The 22,544-nt window shown below is 36.8% G+C and overlaps 1 protein-coding gene across 3 annotated transcripts in view; it reads right to left on the bottom strand.

Annotated features, from left to right (window-relative positions):
* Window positions 1–515: 515 nt before the first annotated feature.
* Window positions 516–22,544, bottom strand: part of chn2 (chimerin 2) — a 92,264-nt gene continuing 70,235 nt past the window's right edge. For 2 of the 3 annotated variants that reach the window (XM_041249045.1, XM_041249043.1), the window contains 8 exons: window positions 17,570–17,647; window positions 10,463–10,547; window positions 7,604–7,777; window positions 6,724–6,801; window positions 4,724–4,861; window positions 3,942–4,047; window positions 2,938–2,980; window positions 516–2,798 (listed from right to left, as the gene is read on the bottom strand). In XM_041249045.1, coding sequence (XP_041104979.1) covers window positions 2,670–2,798; window positions 2,938–2,980; window positions 3,942–4,047; window positions 4,724–4,861; window positions 6,724–6,801; window positions 7,604–7,777; window positions 10,463–10,547; window positions 17,570–17,647 — 831 coding nt within the window. In that variant the 3' untranslated portion in view covers window positions 516–2,669. The remainder of the gene's footprint in view (window positions 2,799–2,937; window positions 2,981–3,941; window positions 4,048–4,723; window positions 4,862–6,723; window positions 6,802–7,603; window positions 7,778–10,462; window positions 10,548–17,569; window positions 17,648–22,544) is intronic. The other variant, XM_041249044.1, reaches the window with a different exon arrangement.

Genomic DNA, 22,544 nt, shown 5'->3' with positions numbered 1-22,544 from the left:
ATGTACAACTGGATCTCATAACAAATGCACATGCATAGTTTAGTTTACTGGAAGTGTGGCACCCAAGATATAGCCTTCAATCGTACACAGCAACCTACATTCACTGTGTGTGTGTGTTAGTGTCTATTTCAAGGAAAGCTTGTGACTCCTACAACTTTGATTTACAGTGGCCATGCTGTCACTTACTTAGAAAAATTCCATAAATCACATTGCCATCCTTAGCTCAGTGGATCAGAGGCCAGGGCAGAGGGTAGGCTACAATGACCAAGAACCCATGTTGAGGAATTCCCATTCCAAGTGGAAGAGCAATATCTCAAGAGATATTTATATTGGTACACATGTACGAGATATACACAATACATGTGCATGCAGAGAGATGTACTGTACACATCCTCTATCTCCCAGTCACATACACATGTAAATCGTCTATTAAATACCCCTTAAAAAGGACAATATAACAATAGCATTTTAAAACACATTTAATCAATGTATCTACATTTGTTTGTTTTTTTATAAATTACAAACTGAAATCCAAATCTTTTCACAAACATTTTGTTTTCACACATTTTATAGAAAGTACCTTAATCATAGAAATAAAAAGGTTGAATGTAAATGTCAAACAAAAAAGCAAGAGGTTTAACCGAACAGTTTTTAACCTATGCAGCTCCTCTCCATAGCATTTCAGAGTAGATGTAAAATAAGTAAAAGGCACCTACTGACATGAATCACTTGGTAAACAGAGTCATGCAAAATGCATTTATCTGCATAAATATAACAAGCTACAATAAATATAATATTACTGTATTTGTACAATATTTTCATACAAACATATTCAAATATTAAAATTAAAATGCCTAATGTTCAGTTTGGAACTCAGTGCACAGTGTCACTAATCAGTGATCTGTGTTGTACGTTTTTTCATTGTCTTTCAAATGAGTCCACAACTGGAAACATACATATTTGGTAACTGTATCTTCTTTAGTTTCTGCCACTCAGGAATGTACATCACTTATATGCATCACTGAAAATATTACTCTTTCTTTAAAGTACTCATATAAATACAGAAACATGACATCTGAACCATAGACCTTGTTTTACGAGCAGATTAAATAGGGTTAAGCAAAAGAGGAGGAAAGTGCTAAATATGAATTCAGGGCTTGGACTGCCCACTGTCCTTGTATCTTTAATAGTTTGAAACTTGAGAGACACATTGTTAATTTTTTGTTTCTATTCACAATTCATCATTTGTCTTTTGCAAGTTTTACAAAATAAGCCGACCCAGTTAAACAAACTGAACTTGAATGGAAGAATGGTTGAATGTGTAGAATGCTGCACAAACAGCTTGAGCTGCTGTATTTTCTGGAAAGATGCTTGGGCTACTTTTAGCCTGATACAAAATATGAAGTAGGTACCAAGTATGCTTCTAATACATAATACATCTATATTAAAAAATGTAATTACCTAATTTAGGTAAGTAAATTAAATTAAGAGAAATAACATACATAAAAGGCAAAGCCCTCCCTGTACTTTTAACACTTATCAGTCTTGTTTTTTGGTTTTGTTCTTCTTTGTTTTTAAAGATATAATTATGTCACATTTTCACTGTGTACTTTACACAATATGCTTATTTAATACCAGGATTTAGCAAACTGACCTGATTCCAAATTTCAGCTTTAACTAACACCAACACCTCATGAGGCTGACGTTCTTGTTTGTACAGAATTAGAATGAGGACTTACCCAATGTCTAGGGAGTCTCCAAGTCATTAGCAAAATTGAAGTTTTATTCCCGAGGACAACCTCCTTTTGCTCCAGAATTAGTTGGCTAATGTGTCATTACTGCCTTTGCACTACAGGTGTATTTTCAAAACTACTTGAGTCATTTGAATATGATAATCCATATTTATATGCCACTGGAGTTTTAACCCTTTAATGTACAAGGTACACATGTTTCCCACAAATAAAATGATGCTAACTTTATTATTTTTGTAACGAGGTGCTTGAAACAGGGTTTAACATTTACTGACAGGTTGGATCTGCTCATTCAAACGGTCAGTTTAATCCTGGTGATACTTGAGTTGCTCTCAAATGTACTTTAAGAAGAAACCATTTGAATAACTGCTCACTTCCTGAAGTAAATGATACTTGTTAAACTTGTTTTGGCTGCCGTTCAAAACATTCATTTAGAATCGTGTTATGAATAGCTGACTTTACTTCCATTCAAACCAGTCTTTGAATTTACTCATGAGCTAATTTTTTGTGAAAAAGGTCATGTGTGTGAAGTTTTTGGGGAAATATGAGACTCTAGCATTGTAGAAGGTGTACAACACAATCAAGTAGGTTTTTATTTTTCACCACATATATGTGTCTTACTAAAATACCACAAATGATGCAAAGATACAAATATGGATTTAGTGCAAAATGGAAGCAATGCCCACAACGTATAACCTATTGTGTGATTGATATTTAAAGATACAAGACAGAAGGCTTTGCCTGACCCTTACAAACAGAGACATGTCTATAAGACAGAGAAACATAATTTGCATTCATCTGCAGAACTGCAGAACATTAAGTCCAGCTGATCACCCTTAACAAGAAACATTCGCAGTACTTCAATGCAATCATTTGCAAAGCTGCTGCAGCAGGGGTTGATGCACCTCATGCATCTGTTCAGAACAAAACATCTTCGTTTTCAATTAAGAGCTGCACGATTGATTTCTGATACCTCATGTCATTCAAGGTGGCAAGTGTGTTTTGGTCAGGAGGTCGCATTAATGTTGGTCCAAAGACGATCCCAAGTCCTTTTAGTAACTAGTTACCCTATAATAAAAAGAACATTGGTGATAAAAAATTACATAAAACAAGATTGAATTTGAATCCAGATTTGTTTTTATATTTCTTGCTCGGCCCCTTTCCAGATGACAGTGGCAAGCAGCACGATTTCAGAATTCATAAAATTGTCCTTTTCGTACATAGTTACCCTATAATAAAAAAGAAATTGGTGATTAAAAAATTACATAAAAAAAGATTGATTTGATCTAGATTTGTTTTTATTTTCTTGCTAGGCCCCCCTTTTCCCAGATGACAGTTGGCAGCAGCACATTAAAACAATAAAGAAGAAGAAGAAGAAGAAGAAGAAGAAGAAGAAGAAGAAGAAGAAGAAGAAGAAGAAGAAGAAGAAATTAAATAAATAAACCTGTTATAAAGCATATTAGTATTCAACAGATCTTCACCCTCAAACAGACTGTGTTTCAGGAATCAAATCAAGTCTATTATATAACCCATACAATGCTTCAACGTATGTATTTGAGGTCATTCAGAAAGCACCTGCTCCAAAGCAAAGACTGAAACAACAAACCATCAGGCATGACACAGTTATTATCGTTACAGCATTGTTTTATCCATCTGTACTACAATTGGCTGAATTCCATAAGTAAGCATTCACATTTGACTCCACAGTCCCACACTTAAAAAGACCCACACTACATTTTAGTTGCTGAAAATGTAAATGAACACTAAATAACAGTAAATATCCCTGTTGTCGTGCCCTCTTGCTATGTGAAAGACTGCAAGGCACCGCTGTCACTGTAGAGAGTACTTTGTTTATTTAATTTACTGTACAGTGTTGGCAGCTGCTGGTAGCTCTTTGGTCCATGTCTACATGTTAAACAGTCACACAAATGGGATCTGAAACAACTGTAGAATAGATCTGAGGATCTGAAACTAAATACTGTATTAATTTGAAAAAAAAAGTAAAATAAAAATAAATTAGTCTTATCCTTAAAGGGCCATGGCCCCTGGATGGCTTAGATCGTTTCTTGCATGAAACTCAAATACCTGACAGCCACTGTAAGAAAGCTGTATTGACTTGATCTGTATGATGCCTAGTCTACAAGATAAAGAAACAAAGTTATTACAAACAACAAAGAACAATGTCCTTACTTCTTCAGATGAGTGACTAGGTACCGGAGTGTCTCATAGTGTGCAGGGGGCAGCAGCAGCAGGGCCCCATGAATCGCCTCTAATCTGGAGTCTGGGTTAATAAGTTCTAAAATGATAAAATTATTATTATTATTATTATTATTATTATTATTATTATTATTATTATTATTATTATTATTATATTTTACAATGATTGCCAATTATGTATTACATTTTATATTGAGTTTTTCATCTAACTTTCATAATTTGTTTTGGTAGGAAGCCAGACTTATATTCATATGGCTTGTATGTATTAGATTTATCATATTGAAGTGATAAAGGCATGTTTTACTATACCACCCACTAACTCTCTAAAGCTAAATGCATGCAGGTCTTTCTAAGAATTGGGGACCAGGGCTATTGCTCTTAATCAACCATAGGTCACTCAACACCAAACCAATGCCTAGATTAAATCAAAATAATGGTGGTGACATTGCCTTTATAAAGCATAGCAATTTCATTGCAATACATTTTGATTTATCTCAAAGTTTAATTACATTATAAATAGGTTAAAACAGGAGGACAGGTAAGCCATTTTAATTCTAACAAATCCAGCCAATAATTTGGCATGCAACTGTCAGGCACACAACATAAAGAAAATCCTGCAATTATTCACTTTATTGTGTTATAAACATTACATTAAATCCCTTCAGAAAAATATATGGAATCCAATATTGATGTAATGCATGTTAAAAATGCTGTCTTCATATTATCCAGCTCTTTTTATATATACTCTAACTTACTTGCGCCTTCTATAAATTTAGAATAGACATCGTAGGTAATAACCGGTATGGGTAAGTCCCGGAAATACAGTTTAAGAGCTCCTGCAATGATATTGATGTCTGCATACGTGTCTGCACCGATGTCAGCCTTGTCACCATCTGCAAGAGAATGAAGGATTACAGACAGAAATACACTTAATTTATCACATCAGCAAATACATTTTAAAGAATACACTGAAATCTATCTTTCAAGTTTTGCTTACTCTTAATGGAATCTGTGTTAAAGACACAAAACTGGCCAGAAAAAAAAGCAATTGCATGCTATTCATGTATGAAACTAAGATATGATTTCTGTTTGACAGCACAGTTTATTTAAAAGAAGAACGTTAATTGAATAAATTATTGACATTACAGAATTGTTCATACTGTACTAACATTGTTTTTTTTTTATTTTAATTTAATTATTTTTATTAACCAGTATTTCTTTTAAAAGGCTGATAGGAGTGGCCCATAGGAGTTCTGATATTCTTCCAAATATATAACCTGTAAACAGACAAATGGAGGGAGGGACTGAAGTAAATATGAGTCATAGAAAAAAACCCTGTTGCTGTTGTTACCATAACAACAAATGAAGAGTTTCAAGTTCTGGGATATTTATTATAATACATGTTTAAGCCAGAAGTCATTCCAAACATGCAACAAATGTACTTCAACAGAATCTTAAATGATGCCCAAAATATTGATTAAAACAACTTTTATCTAGACTAAAAAGAACACACATATTTCACAGAGATCCAAACCTTATAATTAAGACTTGCTTCAAAACAGCTACAGCTTGATGGCATCTACACAGAAAGCATGCCCCATTCAGGAGTGTATAGTATTCTAAATTACCAGTCCTGTCAAAAGAGGCCACAGTGCTCCTAGAAGTGATGCAGAGTCCAGGCAACTACACAGAGGCAGTTTGGTGTATAAACGCATGCTACTGTCTGGGCTTTCACTGATATGTGGATGTGAACACTGGTACCTCATTCAAGCATTGCAATCAGTTTAGTTTAGTTTTTTTGCTTTTTTAAATACATTTGTAATATTGTCTATTCTGACAACCAACACTCAAATAACTGAGTACTGTACAGTCTTCACTTTAACTGGATCTTGAATGTCATATGCTAAAGAAACAAGCAGCACTATTGTCTGGCAACATGCTGAGTGGGTAAGAACATTCTCATAAATGTCAAATGGAAATCCAAAATGTTATTCAGCTTTGAAAAACATGTTTCACGTACTGGTGGAGCTCAAGTGATTTTAAACTGCATGGACATTTTGTTTTTGTACTTGGTATTTCATTCCTATATATATATATATATATGCATTATACATATTTGTACATGTAGTATAACACATACAAAACAGATTATGCTTATGTAAAAAGTGCTGATATGTAATAAGTTATTGTTAAGCAACTGGGAAATAATTTAGATTTCAAATGGCAGGAACAATCTATTATGTATGGACTGTGGTTAGTTTTGGATCTTGTGACATAAAGTCATATGATGTGAGCAACAGCCTTGCAAAACATTTTTTTCTTTTATCTTCCCGTCAGAAGACATGTCACAGGCTCCCAATTATTGTAATGTTAAAAAGCATCAGTAGTCAAGTTACAGTGGTCTTGCCTCCACTTGGCCCTTGTGATCAATTCTAATAAACATTTCATGGCGGTCCCCACCTTGGAAATTCTTGAAATACTTTTATGTGAATCGTCTTTGCAGACAGTACACACAGGTAACAGACAAGTGAATGATTTTGTGTGAGGTGAATGTATCAGTGTAGGATCACTTTAATGCTATTGTGAACATACTTGTCTTTGATTCCCCATATTTTAAGTGCAAACTGAACTGAAATGAAAATGCTCTACATTTCTCTATTGTGCTCTGTGATGATATCCCTGGCTGTATAAAATACAGTGTAAAGTGTTCATCAGAGAAAAAAACGTTGGCCATGGTAATAATAAAATCACCCACCTCGATCAAAGCTCATTTTGACATCTTCAATGTGTTCAGTGAACCCAGAGACTCTGTACAGGCCTTCGGATTTCAAACCTAGGACAAAGAATGCCTCAAATTATGATCTACATAAAACTGCACCTTTTATATCTTTATACCACACAGCATTTTTAAGAGTGTCGTCTTGTGCATTCTTGGTGGATAGGGCCTGAGACGCAGGAATGGTTCAGTAGCCCTGCAACACTATAAAGATATTAAGTTATTAATCTTGCTACAGAAGGAAGCTATATTAAGGGTTCATGCTCAGAGAAGAAACAAAGGCACATTTGAATGCATTGTTACCAATTTTACAAACAATATTTCAAGTAAACTGCATAATGTACCAGACAATGAAGGGACATGTGTCAAAAGTTATTATGATTTGATTCTACTTCCTTTTGGTCTTTTTTAACTTCTTTAATTCTAGTTTCTTTTATTTATTCACCCAATGGTAGTAATCTGAATAGGACATGTGGTGGTTGATTGCAATAGCCCCTAAAATTCATTTGCATAAGATACACAAATCCAAATTTTGTTGAATTTTATTATCCACTTACTATATACCTGCAAATACACATTTGTTTTACTGGCCATTTTAGTCCCTTTTCTAGAATGCGCTGCAACAGCCAAATGACAACTGAAAACAGACTAGTCTGGTGTCTAACTTCAGAGAAGGTTCTGGGGTGAACCCTGTGCATGACCTTCAGGTTAGTCGGTAGATACGATTGGGATTTGAATTCATTTCAGGAATGTCTGTTCTACTAAATTTAACTCTACTGCTAGTTCAGTTCCCAACATTGCAACATTAAAGTTTTTAACTACTGTACCAAGTTGGTCTATATATAACAGTTATTCAAACCTCTTTCTTCTATTTCCCGAATGCACATGTCCACCACCATCGGTCTCTGAGTGTTGTGTGCCTTTACCAGCGTGGTCAAGTCACAGCAATACACTTTCTTGATCCGCTTCAGGTCCGGCTGACAGTCATTGGGCACAAATCTGGAACACTGTTTATGTACATTCAGCCCACAGTCTGGAATAAAATAAGGAAGACTGATCCTTACCATATCAAGTCTATCATTTACATGTTAATCATGAAAACAAAGCTAGTTCAACTTCTTAACAATTTCTCTGATTTACTCAGGATGTTCAAAAATCACCTGTTTGCATATGATTTGAATAGTATTTTTACGCTGCTGATAAATTTCTGCCAAAACGAAATTGCCATTGCTGCTATGGAGAATTTTGCAGTTACCCGACAGTATATTTGTATGCCAGATGTCTGAGGCTCAATGCGACGTGTACTGACACAATTTTAATCACGTGTCGGATTGCCTTCAGTAACCAGGCAGCGGCCCTGAAGGGAATGTGAGGTGAGCAGAGCTTAAGCATAATTCCCTTTGTTAACTCAAGCCAATTCTATGGACTCTGAGCAGCATCGTGTCTCGCTTACAATATACATTTTTCCATGGATTTAAAATAATGAGATTCCACTAAAAACTCTTCTTCTTTTTTCTTTTTTTTTTACCCAAATTAGCATGTGATCTGTAGGGTGGGTCTGCAAAAGAGTGTTTAAAAAGTACGATACCAGTTCTAAAGCATGCACTGTAGTTTTGACTTCTGCTCAAGAAAATCTGGTTTTAGAATTGTAGAATGTCTTTGCAGTGCAATTATCACCACAATTACTTTTCAAAAATGTAAACAAAGGAGTCTGTTTCGAAGACAAATCAGTAAATAAGAAGTTCTTTAGGAACATTTTCTTATTTTGCATTTATCTTTCTTTTTTTCTTGTGCCAGTCTATGGTAAGTTATAAAACACTGCTCTTCCAGAATCTCAGTCACTTCAGTTAAAGCTAGTGAAGATTTGATTATCCCTTCATTTCTACTGTACATTTATCATATCATTCACAACCTGTCCTGCTTAGAACAGGTGCAGTACAACACTCCCACCCCCCCTCCTTCCCCACAGGGAGGGGCTAGTACCATACCCGAAAGCTGAAATCATCATCATATTTCAAAACAACGAAGGCACTGAAAAAGCCATTTCATCTTCTGCCTAAAACTCTATTCGTTTTTTTTTTTGTTTTTTGTATTATTGTTTCAGTGATACTCACATAACATTCCTCTACAGCAACTGAAACTGGAACCATACCAAGAAAGTCCTTCATTTACTGTTAAATAGGTGGCAGCTACAGCTGCCAAAAACTTTGAAATGTTTTTACTTTTTTTTTATTGTTTTCTTTTTTCTATTAATCGTAATAATTATATTATAATGTCTGCAATAATACAGTGCAGGGATACTAGCCCTGTGGCTCCTGACACATTTTTTTTTTTTATCACAGCATAATTAATTACGGTAATGTATATTACATAGTGATTTATCAGTATGACAGTGCAAATTATTTAATTATCATACCAAATATCACATTTCAGATAAGAAAATAAAAATGCATCTTGACAATAAGAAAGTCCCATCCAAGGCAGAACTATAGAAACTAATTCAAGTAGACTAATGCCTTCTTCAGTGTGCTGGGCTCATCAGAGGAGTTCATGGCGTATTTGACCCCAGCCCATGGCAGACGGGTATGTAATGGCTTCCATTGTCCCTGGAATGTGTTCTTGCCTGGTAGGCAGTCAAATACTATATATACCAAAAAAATAAAAACATTCGGTAAAATAGGAAGTACGATGGATTGAGAGAAAGTAGCGGTGTGCTGATACTCGTACTTGCCATGTAATAAATAAATACATTTATTAATGTGTTGATTTCCAAACAAGAAAAGCTGTCCTTCCCTCAGCTTTACAATTCAGTACCAATCAATGGCCGATTGGAAGCCACTTTTCTTCTCATCCGGAGCGCTGATTTTTATACTGTTGTACTGCCATACTGAGGCTGTAAACTGACAATGCATACTCCCTAAAGCAATCAGGAGCATCCCCACTAATAGCCAGATAAATGGGTTGGTGTGGTGGCAGAGTGAAAAAGTAAAGTTGGTGTAGCACAGACACTCACCCTAATTCTAACCTTCATCACACCAACCCTAGCCCTCAACCTAACTGTGACTTTATAACTAGCCCTAACTTAAACCCTAACCATATCTTTTACTCATCTGAAAAGAGATATCTACAGTGCCATGCACAGAATATATTGTAGCGATCTCGGTTAATGCGGGCAGGCGCATCACACAGGGTGAGGCAATCCACATGCAGGCGGAGAACGGGCGCAAACCCGGGACCTGTCGCACTAAAGCATAGCGCTGATACCGCTGTACAAAGGAGCCGGCTCACTTGCAAAGAGCGTATATCGGGCTTATGTCCTAGAGTGTGATTACGCCATCTACCAGCCCTGCTGCTGCCTTCCCCCGTGAACGCTACAATATTATTTCACAGATTTTACACCCAACCCTAATTTGTTATTTATGCATATTGTCTGAAGATGAAACTGGAACAGATTAATTGCGATTGTTTAAAAAATGTAAAGCCTCTCACTACTCCTTTAGTATTCCTGTCAGTCCTTTCTCGCTCCCACTAGGGGTGGGATCAACTTTTTTGGTGTGTTGGAGCTTAAAGGAAGACGTCTAAGAGCCTCCTATTGTTCATGCACAGTGCTGTTTCCAGAAATGGCTTTCTACCCTTGTGAAATCTAGAACTCACCATTTTTTTTTTTTTTTTCAAACACAACACTACCTGGGAATCTGTGAGAGTGGAAGACAATTACCTGAACACCTGACTCCTTGAGCGATGAGGCCCCACATGAAGTTAGCACAGTACTCGCACCAGTGAGGACCTTTGAATGTGTGGACCTGAGAGCAAGAGAGAAAGAAAAGAAGAAGTGAGGCCAGGGGCAGATGGGGTGACAGATGGAGAGCACAACAGAAACAATCCACTCAGCGGGAATCTTAATGCTGAACACACTGCACTGGGCACCGGGGCCCTTTTTATTTGATCTGAACTCAGAACTAAGCAGCTTTGAAAATAAACTTTTTACAATTGGGCCTATGACAAGATTTTTGCAAATAAAATTGTTGGTGGAATTATTCCTTTTTTCAAGGCACTGTATAACTACAGCGAAAAGATCTTAACGTTCAGCAATCAGACATGTAGTTGTTTTTTTTTTCTGTGTGGCTGCCAGGATTAGCATGTCACACTGATCTTTAAATCATAGCTATGATTCAAATAGCTCCCAAACAAGGTAAATGACTACAGACACAAATGTTAGGAATCTCAGGAGTTCTCTAACACTGCAAATGGGTTCTTAAAATAAATACCTACAGTATTTCTTACAGGCATGTATATAGGTTCAATGTCATAGTCTTTTTTTTTTATCTGTATTTAGCCTTATCAAATATCTTTCTCAAAACTAGGCTGAAGTGTTATTGAGTAGGGCGAGATTTGCTAAGAATCTATGGTGAACACCTCCTCAAATGTCATCTGTCAGTGAATATCTGGGTAGAAATGTCATAAATAAAGTTAAAAGGCAAAACACATACAGACAAAAATGTGCCTATATATTTACTATAAATCAAAAGCAATATAATCAGAAAAGGACCTGGTATAAGTATAACAATTGTACAGAAACAAAATACAATGTTGTTTATGGTGATGGCAACCAAAGTAACAGCTGCAATTCCTGAGGCATGTATGACCTTCCAGTAGATTAGGATTAATGTAGCACGCCTGCTCTCCACCTGGAATGGCAGGCATTACAATATAAATAAGAAATGGAAAAACCAAGCAAGCAAAACAGTTTGGATAAAAACGCTGTCATGCTGAAGTGTCCTGACCAATGTATACCTGACTCCATTGTCACAGATTCATTTACTGCTGAAACTACAGTGTTAAATCAAGCAGCCAGACACACGACAGCTGGCTCTTTATAGTGGTGAGACTCAATCTCTGGCTCCCTGTGGTCTCACAATCGATTCACAGGGCACACTTAATGGAAGTCTGTTTAAATTAGATATATGGAAAAGGGCATGTGTGACATATAGTTAGGTAGCATCTATATAGCCCTGAATTATAAGTGTGTGCTAAAGGATGTCAAGTTCCATCACAATTGGAAAAGTGGTTCTAAAATGTGACATACTTTCACTGCACAGAATCCTCAGGGAGATAAAGCTCCAGTAGGAAACAAATACATAATCTATGAAACAGAAGTACAAGATAATTCACACATGATCTGATTGGCTTACAATTTCTTGTGACCTCATCAGCAGAAGCTGAAAGTAATAAACCTGATAAACTCTCACTTTATCACCATTAGCTGAAATTTGTAGTTTCCCACCTTCCACACTACATTGTGCTGTATAAACAGGGGTACTTCAGTTGTGACAAGCGCTTGATCAGAAATTCAGCATGTGGAATTGCCTTAGTAATGATGTTGAAACAATTAAATGTAAGATGTATTCTGCTTTTAACATTTTTTACTTTGTGCACCTCATTTTCAGATGGAACTACAGTTAGCAGTTTGCTAAGCATGTGGACTGGCAGAGCTACACTCGTGTTATTTTATGTAAAGCGCCTGATACTGGAGATAGCAGACTGCTAGTTCCAAAATGCACTTACAGGTGACAATTGATGAGGGCCAGAGTCACAGACTCTGGGATTTCAGCTTACTTGCCCAGCATTGACTGCAAGCAGGCAATAAATAACAGCACTATGGGCTGGAAGGTGCCCAGGCTCTACAGAGATTTTTAGGATGCAAAGCACATTGAACAAGGATGATCTCTAAGGAGAGGTGTAGTTGGAATAGGCCATAAGATAAAAGTCCAGTTTTAACTGGCTGGATTGCTTGCACACAACACTAGATTTTATACATACAACACTACTCACATGGCACATGGACCCTGAAATGGGCATAAATCAGCCGGGTGTAGTCTCGAGTGACTGGCCCATGGCCAGGACTGGGGAGGGGGAAACCCAATCTGGGCTTTGCTATAAAAATGTAATGTGCCTTTTGTTCATTAAATCTGTTCTGTAACCTGGGGCCTGATTTCCTGCGTGTATTTCAATAACCCTATTAGCAATTGAAGAATGGGACTCTGTATTTTTCTTAAATCTTCGTACTCACTTTTTAAGTTACATCAGACAACAAATCAGTACTAATCCTGTACTTTAAAATATTTCTCCAAATACATCCCTTAAGCACCGGTACACAAGAGAACACTAAACGTCATTCTATATGTCCCATACTGTGTAAATGCATTTTTATACTACACAGTTTAAAGAAATCACCTTAAAGATTACTGTGTTTAAAAATGTACGTTGGTCACACAGACACAGCGTTTATTATTCAGAGCCCAGGTGCAGCTAGTTTTGTTAATATACTTCAATATTTCTTGATGATCTGTAGACCATGGATTGCTGGGACTGTGTGTAAGTTGGTTAAGCAAAACCCTGGAAGAGGTCCTGAGCAGGACTTTGGCATGGTGTAGCCAAGGATAACGTTCTCCTGGAATTTCAACAAAGCTTTTAATTTGTACATGTTGGGTTCTTTTAATCATCTCAGCATACTGGCAAGGACTACGGAATCTGTCTTGCCCCCAGCAGTTTTTACTGGGAAAGCTATGTAATTCTGTGGTAGGTTAACTGATCAGTTGACATCCCCCCAGACTCCTCTGTGCCTTTCAGTCTCTAACTCATCAAGGAGATGGCATTTGTCTGCCTGTCAGTGTACTTGAATTCATGTCAAAGGTGAATGTAACTAACGGGTTGTCAGTCTTTACAGCAATGTGATTGCATGCATGCCTGGGAAAAAATGAACAAGCCTGCATAAAAAAAAAGGGTAAATTGCATATTTCTTTGCATATTCACAGCATACTGTCAACTTTTCAGTGATATGTTTTAATATGATAGTCTGTCTTTAAGGAGTTTCTGACCATAATCTAGTCCAAATGGTTCAAGTGAGCTTTATTTGTTTATTTTTTTTTCTAAATCTTGAATCTACACAATGAGATCCATTGAAAGCTGCCAGAGACTTTTTTACATCCCCCAGGGGCATGAACATCATAATCTGATAATTGAACTTTAACAGATAACTGGGTTAGCAGGAACAGACGTTCTGTATTTGCATAGATAAAAACAGCAAAGCATAATACATACAGCTCAATAGTAACTCAAAGAAACAAACAGAATAAAACAATATTAAAACAGAAAGGTTCATAACTAGTGTTTGGTATTTACAGAGTACTAGGGTCACGCAACAGACTTGACAGTCATTCTGATAACTGTTAAAGCAGTAACTGTCTGTGTATAAAATAATGAGATGGCATGTTACAATTAAACTTCTGTATTCTAGTGTCAAAAGAACATAATGAAGAATGCATCGTCATATACAGCTGTCCTCACCTCTATAGAATAATAATGTTACTGAGAGCTTGGACAGCCTTGATTTCACTGTAGTGCCTGTTCCTTGCTAGTAAGGATGGATAAAGGGTTTAGCATCAATAACTGGAACATTCTGTGAATAGGAATCATGGGCACATCTTCTAAAAGCCTGCTAATGAATATGATCCTCTAGAATAGATACTACTTGCATTGGTCAATGAACACTGAAAATGCAATTCAAAGCTTTGTTTCACCAGAAGTAGTAAAATGTAGCAAGATGCCGTAAACCAGCACATCAGCTTTGATAAAATTATTTAATATTGAGTTTCAGGCTACAGATGTTACATATTGAACAAATATAGTTATGTCAGTCAAAATCATAAAACATAATTTACAAAAAAAACAACTTGTAAAGAACATTCAAATGTTCTGACAATCTCCAGAAAACCAAGCTGTATTCTTTTTTTCCTCTATGAAAGAAAGTCTGAATGTAAACAAATGTCAAGTCCTAATTCAAATGTCAAGTCCTAATACACAGCGATCTAAAAGTTAAGTGAAACCACAAAAAAAAAAAAAAAAAAAAAATGACAGGAATGCAAAAAACTGAATAGATGTTCTGTCTGGTGAACCACATGTTTGAGGAAAGCGAATGCAGGGTTTGTATAGTCACATGCGATTAGCTTCATTCTAAAAGTGATCCACCTCTTATCACCTGGTCTCTTAATGAGGACAGTATCTGCTGGATGGGAGCCAAGCCAAAGTGAGCAGATAAAACCCTGTCCACAGAAAATTTTTGCAACAAGCAACTCTTACAAAGCAAGTGTCTTCAAATATTAATGAATGAATTTTTTATTTTTACAATTAGAGTAATTGGTCGCATATCTGACTGTGGTGAGACCAGAGTAAGGGTGTATATGTAAAAAGGCGGATGAATGAATCCTGTTTAAATGCCATTATACACAGCTTAACACAATTATTGTTTTGAAAGTCAGCTTTTATTAGGGAGTTCCCCTAAATCCCTTGTTTAGAAAGGCACAGGGTATTAATTCTTAATTCCGTTTGCCATGTGGGTGCGTACATTTGCAACTGAGTGACAGGCAGGAGATCGAGACGGAGGTTGAAGTTGATATGACCCCTGCAGGCGAAGAGGATTTATTTACATATCAACACATTGAACAGCTCACATAACACTACCAGCAATGGCAGCACATGGAGCACATACAACACAGTGTATGAAAACTTTGGAAGGCGCTACAATCTCTGAACTAATCTTCTCTGTTCAATAATAAGCTAACATTGATATCTGCATCTAAAAAGAGATTGATCATGGTGGATAAAAGGTTAGGACGGACATGTGACGGGTGGATACGCGACCGATTTCTGTATATATGTTATATACATTAAGCAAACAGGTGTACTCCTCCCTCACTATCACATAGCTGTTCATTAACATAATATGGATTTGGGAGCATATGTCACTGAAAACATGGGGAATGGACTTAGAGAGATGTAAATCTATCTAGTCTTAAAAGAATCTAGATCCAGGAAGGACCAAACCAAGCCTTGTATTAATTTTTAACAGCTGTGTGTGTGTGTGTGTGTGTGTGTGTGTGTGTGTGTGTGTGTGTGTGTGTATATATATATATATATATATATATATATATATATATATATATATATATATATATATATATATATACACACACACAGCTGTTGAAAAAATGAAGAGACCACTGCAAAATGATCAGTTTCTCTGGTTTTACTATTTATAGGTATGTATAGCTAAAACCAATCCTCAGAGTTGGAGAACATTGTCAGAGAAGAAGGAAGCAAGTTTTCTTTCAGGACAACTTTGTACTTGGCTTGATTCATGCCAAAGCTGCCCGATTCCAGCCTTGCAGAAGCACCCCCAGATCATCACCAATCCTCCACCACATTTCACAGTTGATGCGAGACACTGTGGCTTGTAGGCCTCTCCAGGTCTCCGTCTAACCATTAGATGACCAGGTATTGGGCAAAGCTGAAAATCTGACTCATCTGGGGGTGCTTCAGCAAGGCTGGAATTGGGCAGATTTGTCTTTGTGAAGGACGCATGAATCAACCCAAGTACAAGGTTGTCCTGGAAGAAAACTTGCTTCCTTCTGCTCTGACAATGTTCCCCAACTCTGAGGATTGGTTTTTCCAGCAGGACAATGCTCCATGCCACACAGCCAGGTCAATCAAGGTGTGGATGGAAGACCACCAGATCAAGACCCTGTCATGGCTAGCCCAATCTCCTGACTTGAACCCCATTGAAAACCTCTGGAATGCGATCAAGAGGAAGATGGATGGTCACAAGCCATCAAACAAAGCCGAGCTGCTTGAATTTTTGCGCCAGGAGTGGCATAAAGTCCACATCAATGTGAAAGACTGGTGGAGAGCATGCCAAGATGCATGAAAGCTGTACTTGAAAATCAGGATTATTCCATCAAATATTGATTTCTGAACTCTTCCTAAGTTAAAACATTAGTATTGTGTTGTTTAAAAATGAATCTGAACTTATTTTCTTTGCATTATTCGAGGTCTGACAACACTGCATCTTTTTTGTTATTTTGACCAGTTGTCATTTTCTGCAAATAAATGCTCTAAATGACAATATTTTTATTTGGAATTTGGGAGAAATGTTGTCAGTAGTTTATAGGATAAAACAAAAATGTTCATTTTACCCAAACACATACCTATAAATAGTAAAACCAGAGAAACTGATAATTTTGCAGTGGTCTCTTAATTTTTTCCACAGCTGTATATATATATATATATATATATATATATATATATATATATATATATATATATATATATATATATATAATATATATCAGTATTATAAATAATACAGTCAATTACTGCAGTCAAATGCAGTATAATGCTATATCTCTGGAAGTTATACTACAAATATGAAATACACCTGTAATAGAAGTACTAGCCCTGCAAGGTTACTGCGACCAACATATATGTAAATGAAAGGTGCGAGTGCTTCATGAAAATGCTGATATTCAGTACAGTAGCACTGAAGTTACAATGCAACATTACTGCAAAACAAACACAAAAGTAACATCAAGCTTTTCTAGCCAAAGATGAAGTGTATATATTGTAATTAAATCAATCATAATTAATCTCAACTTTTCTGTATATTTACCTTGGGTACTGTTCTAATTTCGGTACAATTCAGCATTACATAAGCACTGTATAAACAAAGAGAAAACACTTTAACCCTTTACTGCACAAACCCTTTGTGCTGATTCCCCATACGACTCAGTAGAAACTCATTCATTGTATGAAATTGCCTCGGCTACTTCAGTTTGATATTTTAAAGAAAGCAACCTTGTCTAAAAGAGTAAAGCAATTTTGACACTTGTTACTGAACTACCAACAAATTGTACAGTAAAGGGTTATAAAACAATTAAAAAGGATATTGCAGTATATCAAAAAAAGCTGTAGCTTAAAAGGTGTCGCTTACCTTAAAATTGTGAGCCTTCTCGTAGTTGAAATGGTTCTCGTTTTCCTTCAGTGCTGCCCTCCTGACCAGCGATGTGATCTGTGAATAGGCAAAGAGTTTTAGAGGTTGCCAGAGAATTGCCCCTCTTCCACTAGCTTTCACCCCTAGTGCCATGGCCAGGAGCTCCTGCCGCTTCCGGTCCCGCTTGGACTTTTGTGGCACTGAGGTGCAGTTCTGTTCTCTTTCTAACCACAGCTCCTCAGAGGTCATGGTGGTGCAAGGGTCCCACAGTCTCTCCATTTCCTCCCCTGAGCAGTTAAGGCTGGAAGCCCTTTGGTTTGTCAACCGTCTTCTAAAGGCAGCTAGAAAAGATCCAGCAGCAGCTGTGCTCCATTCTGCTGAGGCCTCTGACATGTGATTTGAATGGGCTGTCCTGTGTGATGCAAGGGGTTTCTGTATCTGAATAAGGCACAGCCCCGTGCTAAAGTGTGTTTTCAGAGGAAAGTGTGCCTCAGACAATAGACCACATTCATGTGCCAAAGAAAGAAGAGATCCACGGCAACTGTATCCAGCCAGCCGTTAGAGCAGAGCGGTCCAGGCGGGGGAGGGGGGGCAGCAGCCCCGCACCCTGAGAGCAGCTTTCAAAAGGGAAGATCAGATCTGCTTGGTACCACATTAAAGGAGGAAAGCAGAGTAGACGTTCCAAGGCTGGTGCTGCATCCAATTACATCGTGGACCAGACTCAGAGAGTTTGAACACAATCTGCTCTCAGGTTGTGGGAGATTAAATGCTGCAAGCCCCTCTCACAGTGTAATCTTACAGTGTGGAAATCCCCTTTGAGGAAGGACCCTATGAAGGGATTGATTTGGAGCGATATTCTCTACATAGGCTCCTGCCTGTGCGCCACGCTTTTATGAACCTATACACTGCCGTCTTTGTTTTGCCTGACATTTCTTAAAGTCAATAAAAGGGTCTTTGACAAAAACAAAACAAAACAAAAAACCCTACAGTTAAATAATGACTATTACTAAGAGGAGCCAAGCATTTTTTTCAGTTTATATATTTTTTTTGTTTTGTTTCCAGCTATGTGAGAGTGTTTTCATTTAAAATACACACAATTGAATAGATTTGAAGGCATTGACTATCGCCAGCAAAGACGATTGTATTCTGCTGTGCAATGCAAGTTAGGAGCCAGTGTGGCCTGTTCCACAGCCAAAGCACCTGTACCTTTCAAATCTTTGCTCACATTCTGATAAGACAGTTATCTGCATCTAAATAAAAGCCACCCAGAGTGCCACATATTACTAAAACATCAACATCAAACACTGACAACTCTTTCACACAGCTAACTGTACAGTAAGTGGTGGAATTGAAAAAACAACACTGACACAATTTAACATTCAGTGCTTATGAGAGTGGTTATTTTGCCTGTTCAATCATTCAATCAATCAATTCATGAAATAATTCCTAGAAAGAGAATAAGTCCTTTTTAGAATATATATTTCTTAAAATGTACCTGAAAACAATTCAGAAGATTACTACACTGTAATCTAAGGTCTAGCGCGCACTGTTCAGTGCAAACCCAACCCTGTCTCCTGCCATCCTTCATCTGAGCAGCAGCTCAGTACATTGTTAGGACATATCATTTTGAGGTTTTTTCAAGTTTTAGGCTGGTGACAGAGACAGCAAGTTATAGTTGTTTAGACCTATTTCCCCAGTGTGCAGTTATTTTTGGTACTGGTAGATATAAATGTACAGGTAAGGACTTTGATAAATCTTCATGGGACCAATTTTCAAATGTACATTTATTTGTGAAAAAAATTCAGACAGCTAATTGTTCATTTTCAAAAATTATAAAAAAAAAAAGAAATAAAAAAAAATCATACTCTATTCACTCTTTCTGAAGAGTGTTAATAAACATTATCTTAGGCTAGAGAGGTCAGGTTCAACTCAGAATAAACTTTCTCTAAAACAGCTGAAAAAAAAGTTTTTTGTGAACTGCAACATTTGCTTTCAAAAAATATTCCTTTAAATTAACCTTAACATTTTGTGAATAGGGCCCTACAGAAATATTTCTTCTCCTTGACTTGGGGCTCAATTTGATCAACCACTAGCTCGCACCACCTGAGCCACCCCTGTTTCTGCAACACTAGAGAATCTCACTTGATTTCAACCACCCGTCTAGGCACCTCCTGGGACTACCCCTAAAGCAGGTGGATACAATTGTATTTCTACATACATATTCAGATGATCCTACTAAAATCACAAAAAAAAAGGAAAATCTGTATGTCTTGAATATGGACCAGCTCGATTTATCTTATTCCATTTGGATTCATATGAGGGACACCCTCGTAAATGTATACAACCTAACTATGAGGTCTGGCTGGGGGGTTTTAGAATGTACTTGACTTATGACATAAAAATAATAGTAGACTTTACTTTTTTTTCACTAAATGGATAACGAAACACAAACGGGATTTACTTTTAATTTACCATTTTAGAAAGAAAAAAAATCCTATAAAAACATGTGATAACAACATTGACAAACAATGAAACTGTGCTCAAGCTGTTTCACCACAATCTAAAGCAAATAAGCATAAACAATATTTGATGTAGTTCTCTATTGCAGCCCTTCAACAGCACGAGGGAGGGGAACGTTTGTCATGTCTTATACTGCCAAATTCAACAAAGCTTCTTTCATATAAGTGTGGAACTTTAACAAAATGGAGCTTCATTTTATTTAATATTCCCAGTTTAATATTCCTAGTACTTTGATTAATTTCATTAGGCTAGTTTATGGAATTTTAGCACTGAAATGATTTTCAGCACCTCACTTTGCAAAATGTATACACTATATCTCTTGATAAACATGGCAATGCATGTTGCTTAATCTGATGTAATGTTTTACTGATGGCAAGCAAAGCCACGGTGGTCATGTGCAAATTGATCCCTTAGCGATCAGGTGGACGTGCACAAAACTCAGGTACCATAGAGAATACTGACAGACAGACGTCTCTTCTCTCACATAAGGGCCTTCTCTTTAAGGTTTTCCTGGTAAAATATTTGTAGTACATAAATAAACATTATTTGTGTTTGTTGTTTTTCATCTATATTATGCACTAATATTATGCTAAACTCCTCAAAAACTTCCACGAGGAAAAGCTTATGATGTTTTCTTAGATGTAAAGAGCTACTGCAAACAACCATTGTAAAATGCAGGAATAATATGAAATATATATAATTTTAAACTATAACATCAGGAAGTATGAGTCAAGGAGCATTACGCAACCTACACTAATACAATTCAAAACCAGACAATACATGTAAATGCACTAGATAAGAGGACCAAAGTCTAAGATGACCTGTATTGATTACAGTGTAAATGCTTGACTATGGTCACAGAATGCCTTTGTCATGAAATTCAAATCTTCAGATATAATTGATGCCTATCTTACACAGACGTCTCCCTGAGTATAAGTAAAACAATAAACATCTTTAATGCCACATACATCTCTTATTCACGTAGTAAAGTAGAACTATCTGTGATAAAAAAAAGCAATGAAAAAAAGTAAACACTGTCAAAAATCCATGAGGATACCAATTTAAAATCCCTAGGAACAGCTGAGTGGCATGCCCTCTGTGCCAGGGCTAGAAACAGCTGAGTTGTATGCCTCCTGTGACAGGATTGAGGTTTTTTGCTTTGGTTTATTTTACTTTCGTGTTTTATGTAAATAGTTTGAAATTAAAGTCGGACGCTCTGCAGGGACACACCCACCTGTTGGTTAGGAATCGACAGCGGACCAATCACCACTAACTAATATCAAACTATTAACATAAAACACAAAAGAAAAATAAACCAAACTTTCCATGTGCAGATACCTGCCCCGCACTCATTCCATGCATAAATACCAACTTGGAATCCTTGAAGGACGACAGATAGCTATTCTGTCTATCACTAGTCAACAATGTTAATCTGCCAGCAATCCAATATATTCATAATTCACAGAAAAGTTTATTACATTACATTTGGTCAGTGTGACCTAATTCTATTTTCAAGCTACCTCCAGGTATACTGGGAAAACACAGCTGTTTGTGCATACACCACCACAGGCCATATTATCTTCATAAGCCAAAGTCACTTTGGTACACTCAAAATGATTTACTGGATTAGTTAATTATCACGCACGCAAAGGCAGTAAAACAGTGTACCTGTTCTTACAGCAGACATGAAGAGTGGCAACAAATACAAGCGCTATACAAATGCAATAAATAAAATAAAACATGTTTTTAAATAAATAGAGTTGCTTTACCAGTCCTCTTTTCAATAACATGCATGGCTTTTTGTTAAAACATACGATATGCTGGCAGCATAGTTTATTCTCTAGATTTATAAATAAAAAATAAACACATTTATAAAAGGGGTTATTTTTTCAATGAGGTTTGGTATGAGGTTCTTCTACTCTGAGGTTGGTAGTTTACAGCTATTGGTCTCATAGGAGTTTATTTAACAGAAGAGATGGTGGCCCAAATACTGAATACAGGGATGGAGGCGACTTTATAGCTTTGTTCCAGCCCTCAGCTAAGCATCAGGTGTCAGCTGATCCTGGCCATCTTCAATCCTCCGAGTGACCTGTGCCCTGGCGGATGGTGTGGAAACGGGAAAGGGTCAGGCAAGCTCTGGATGATTGTATCGGCAGAGCAATGTGTGCAACAGCTGGTGCCAGAATTGTTCTACAGGCAGACGGGTTCTCGTGTTCCAAAGGAGAAATATGCAGGCAGCCTTCAGTGACTTTACAGAACAAAAGCTCACTGGGGAACTGGGTGGTGGTGTTTTTTTTTTTTTTGTTCAGTGTTCTTAAAACTATAAAAAATATATATAATATCATATATATATATATATATATATATATATATATATATATATATATATATATATATTAGTTAACGAGAAAAATGAATTTTACACTCTCTCTCTCTCTCTCTCTCTCTCTCTCTC

Source organism: Polyodon spathula, chromosome 4 (genome assembly GCF_017654505.1).
Source record: "Polyodon spathula isolate WHYD16114869_AA chromosome 4, ASM1765450v1, whole genome shotgun sequence".
NCBI lineage: Eukaryota > Metazoa > Chordata > Actinopteri > Acipenseriformes > Polyodontidae > Polyodon > Polyodon spathula.
The sequence above is the reverse complement of the archived record's forward strand: the minus strand, read 5'-3'. Positions and strand labels throughout refer to the sequence as shown.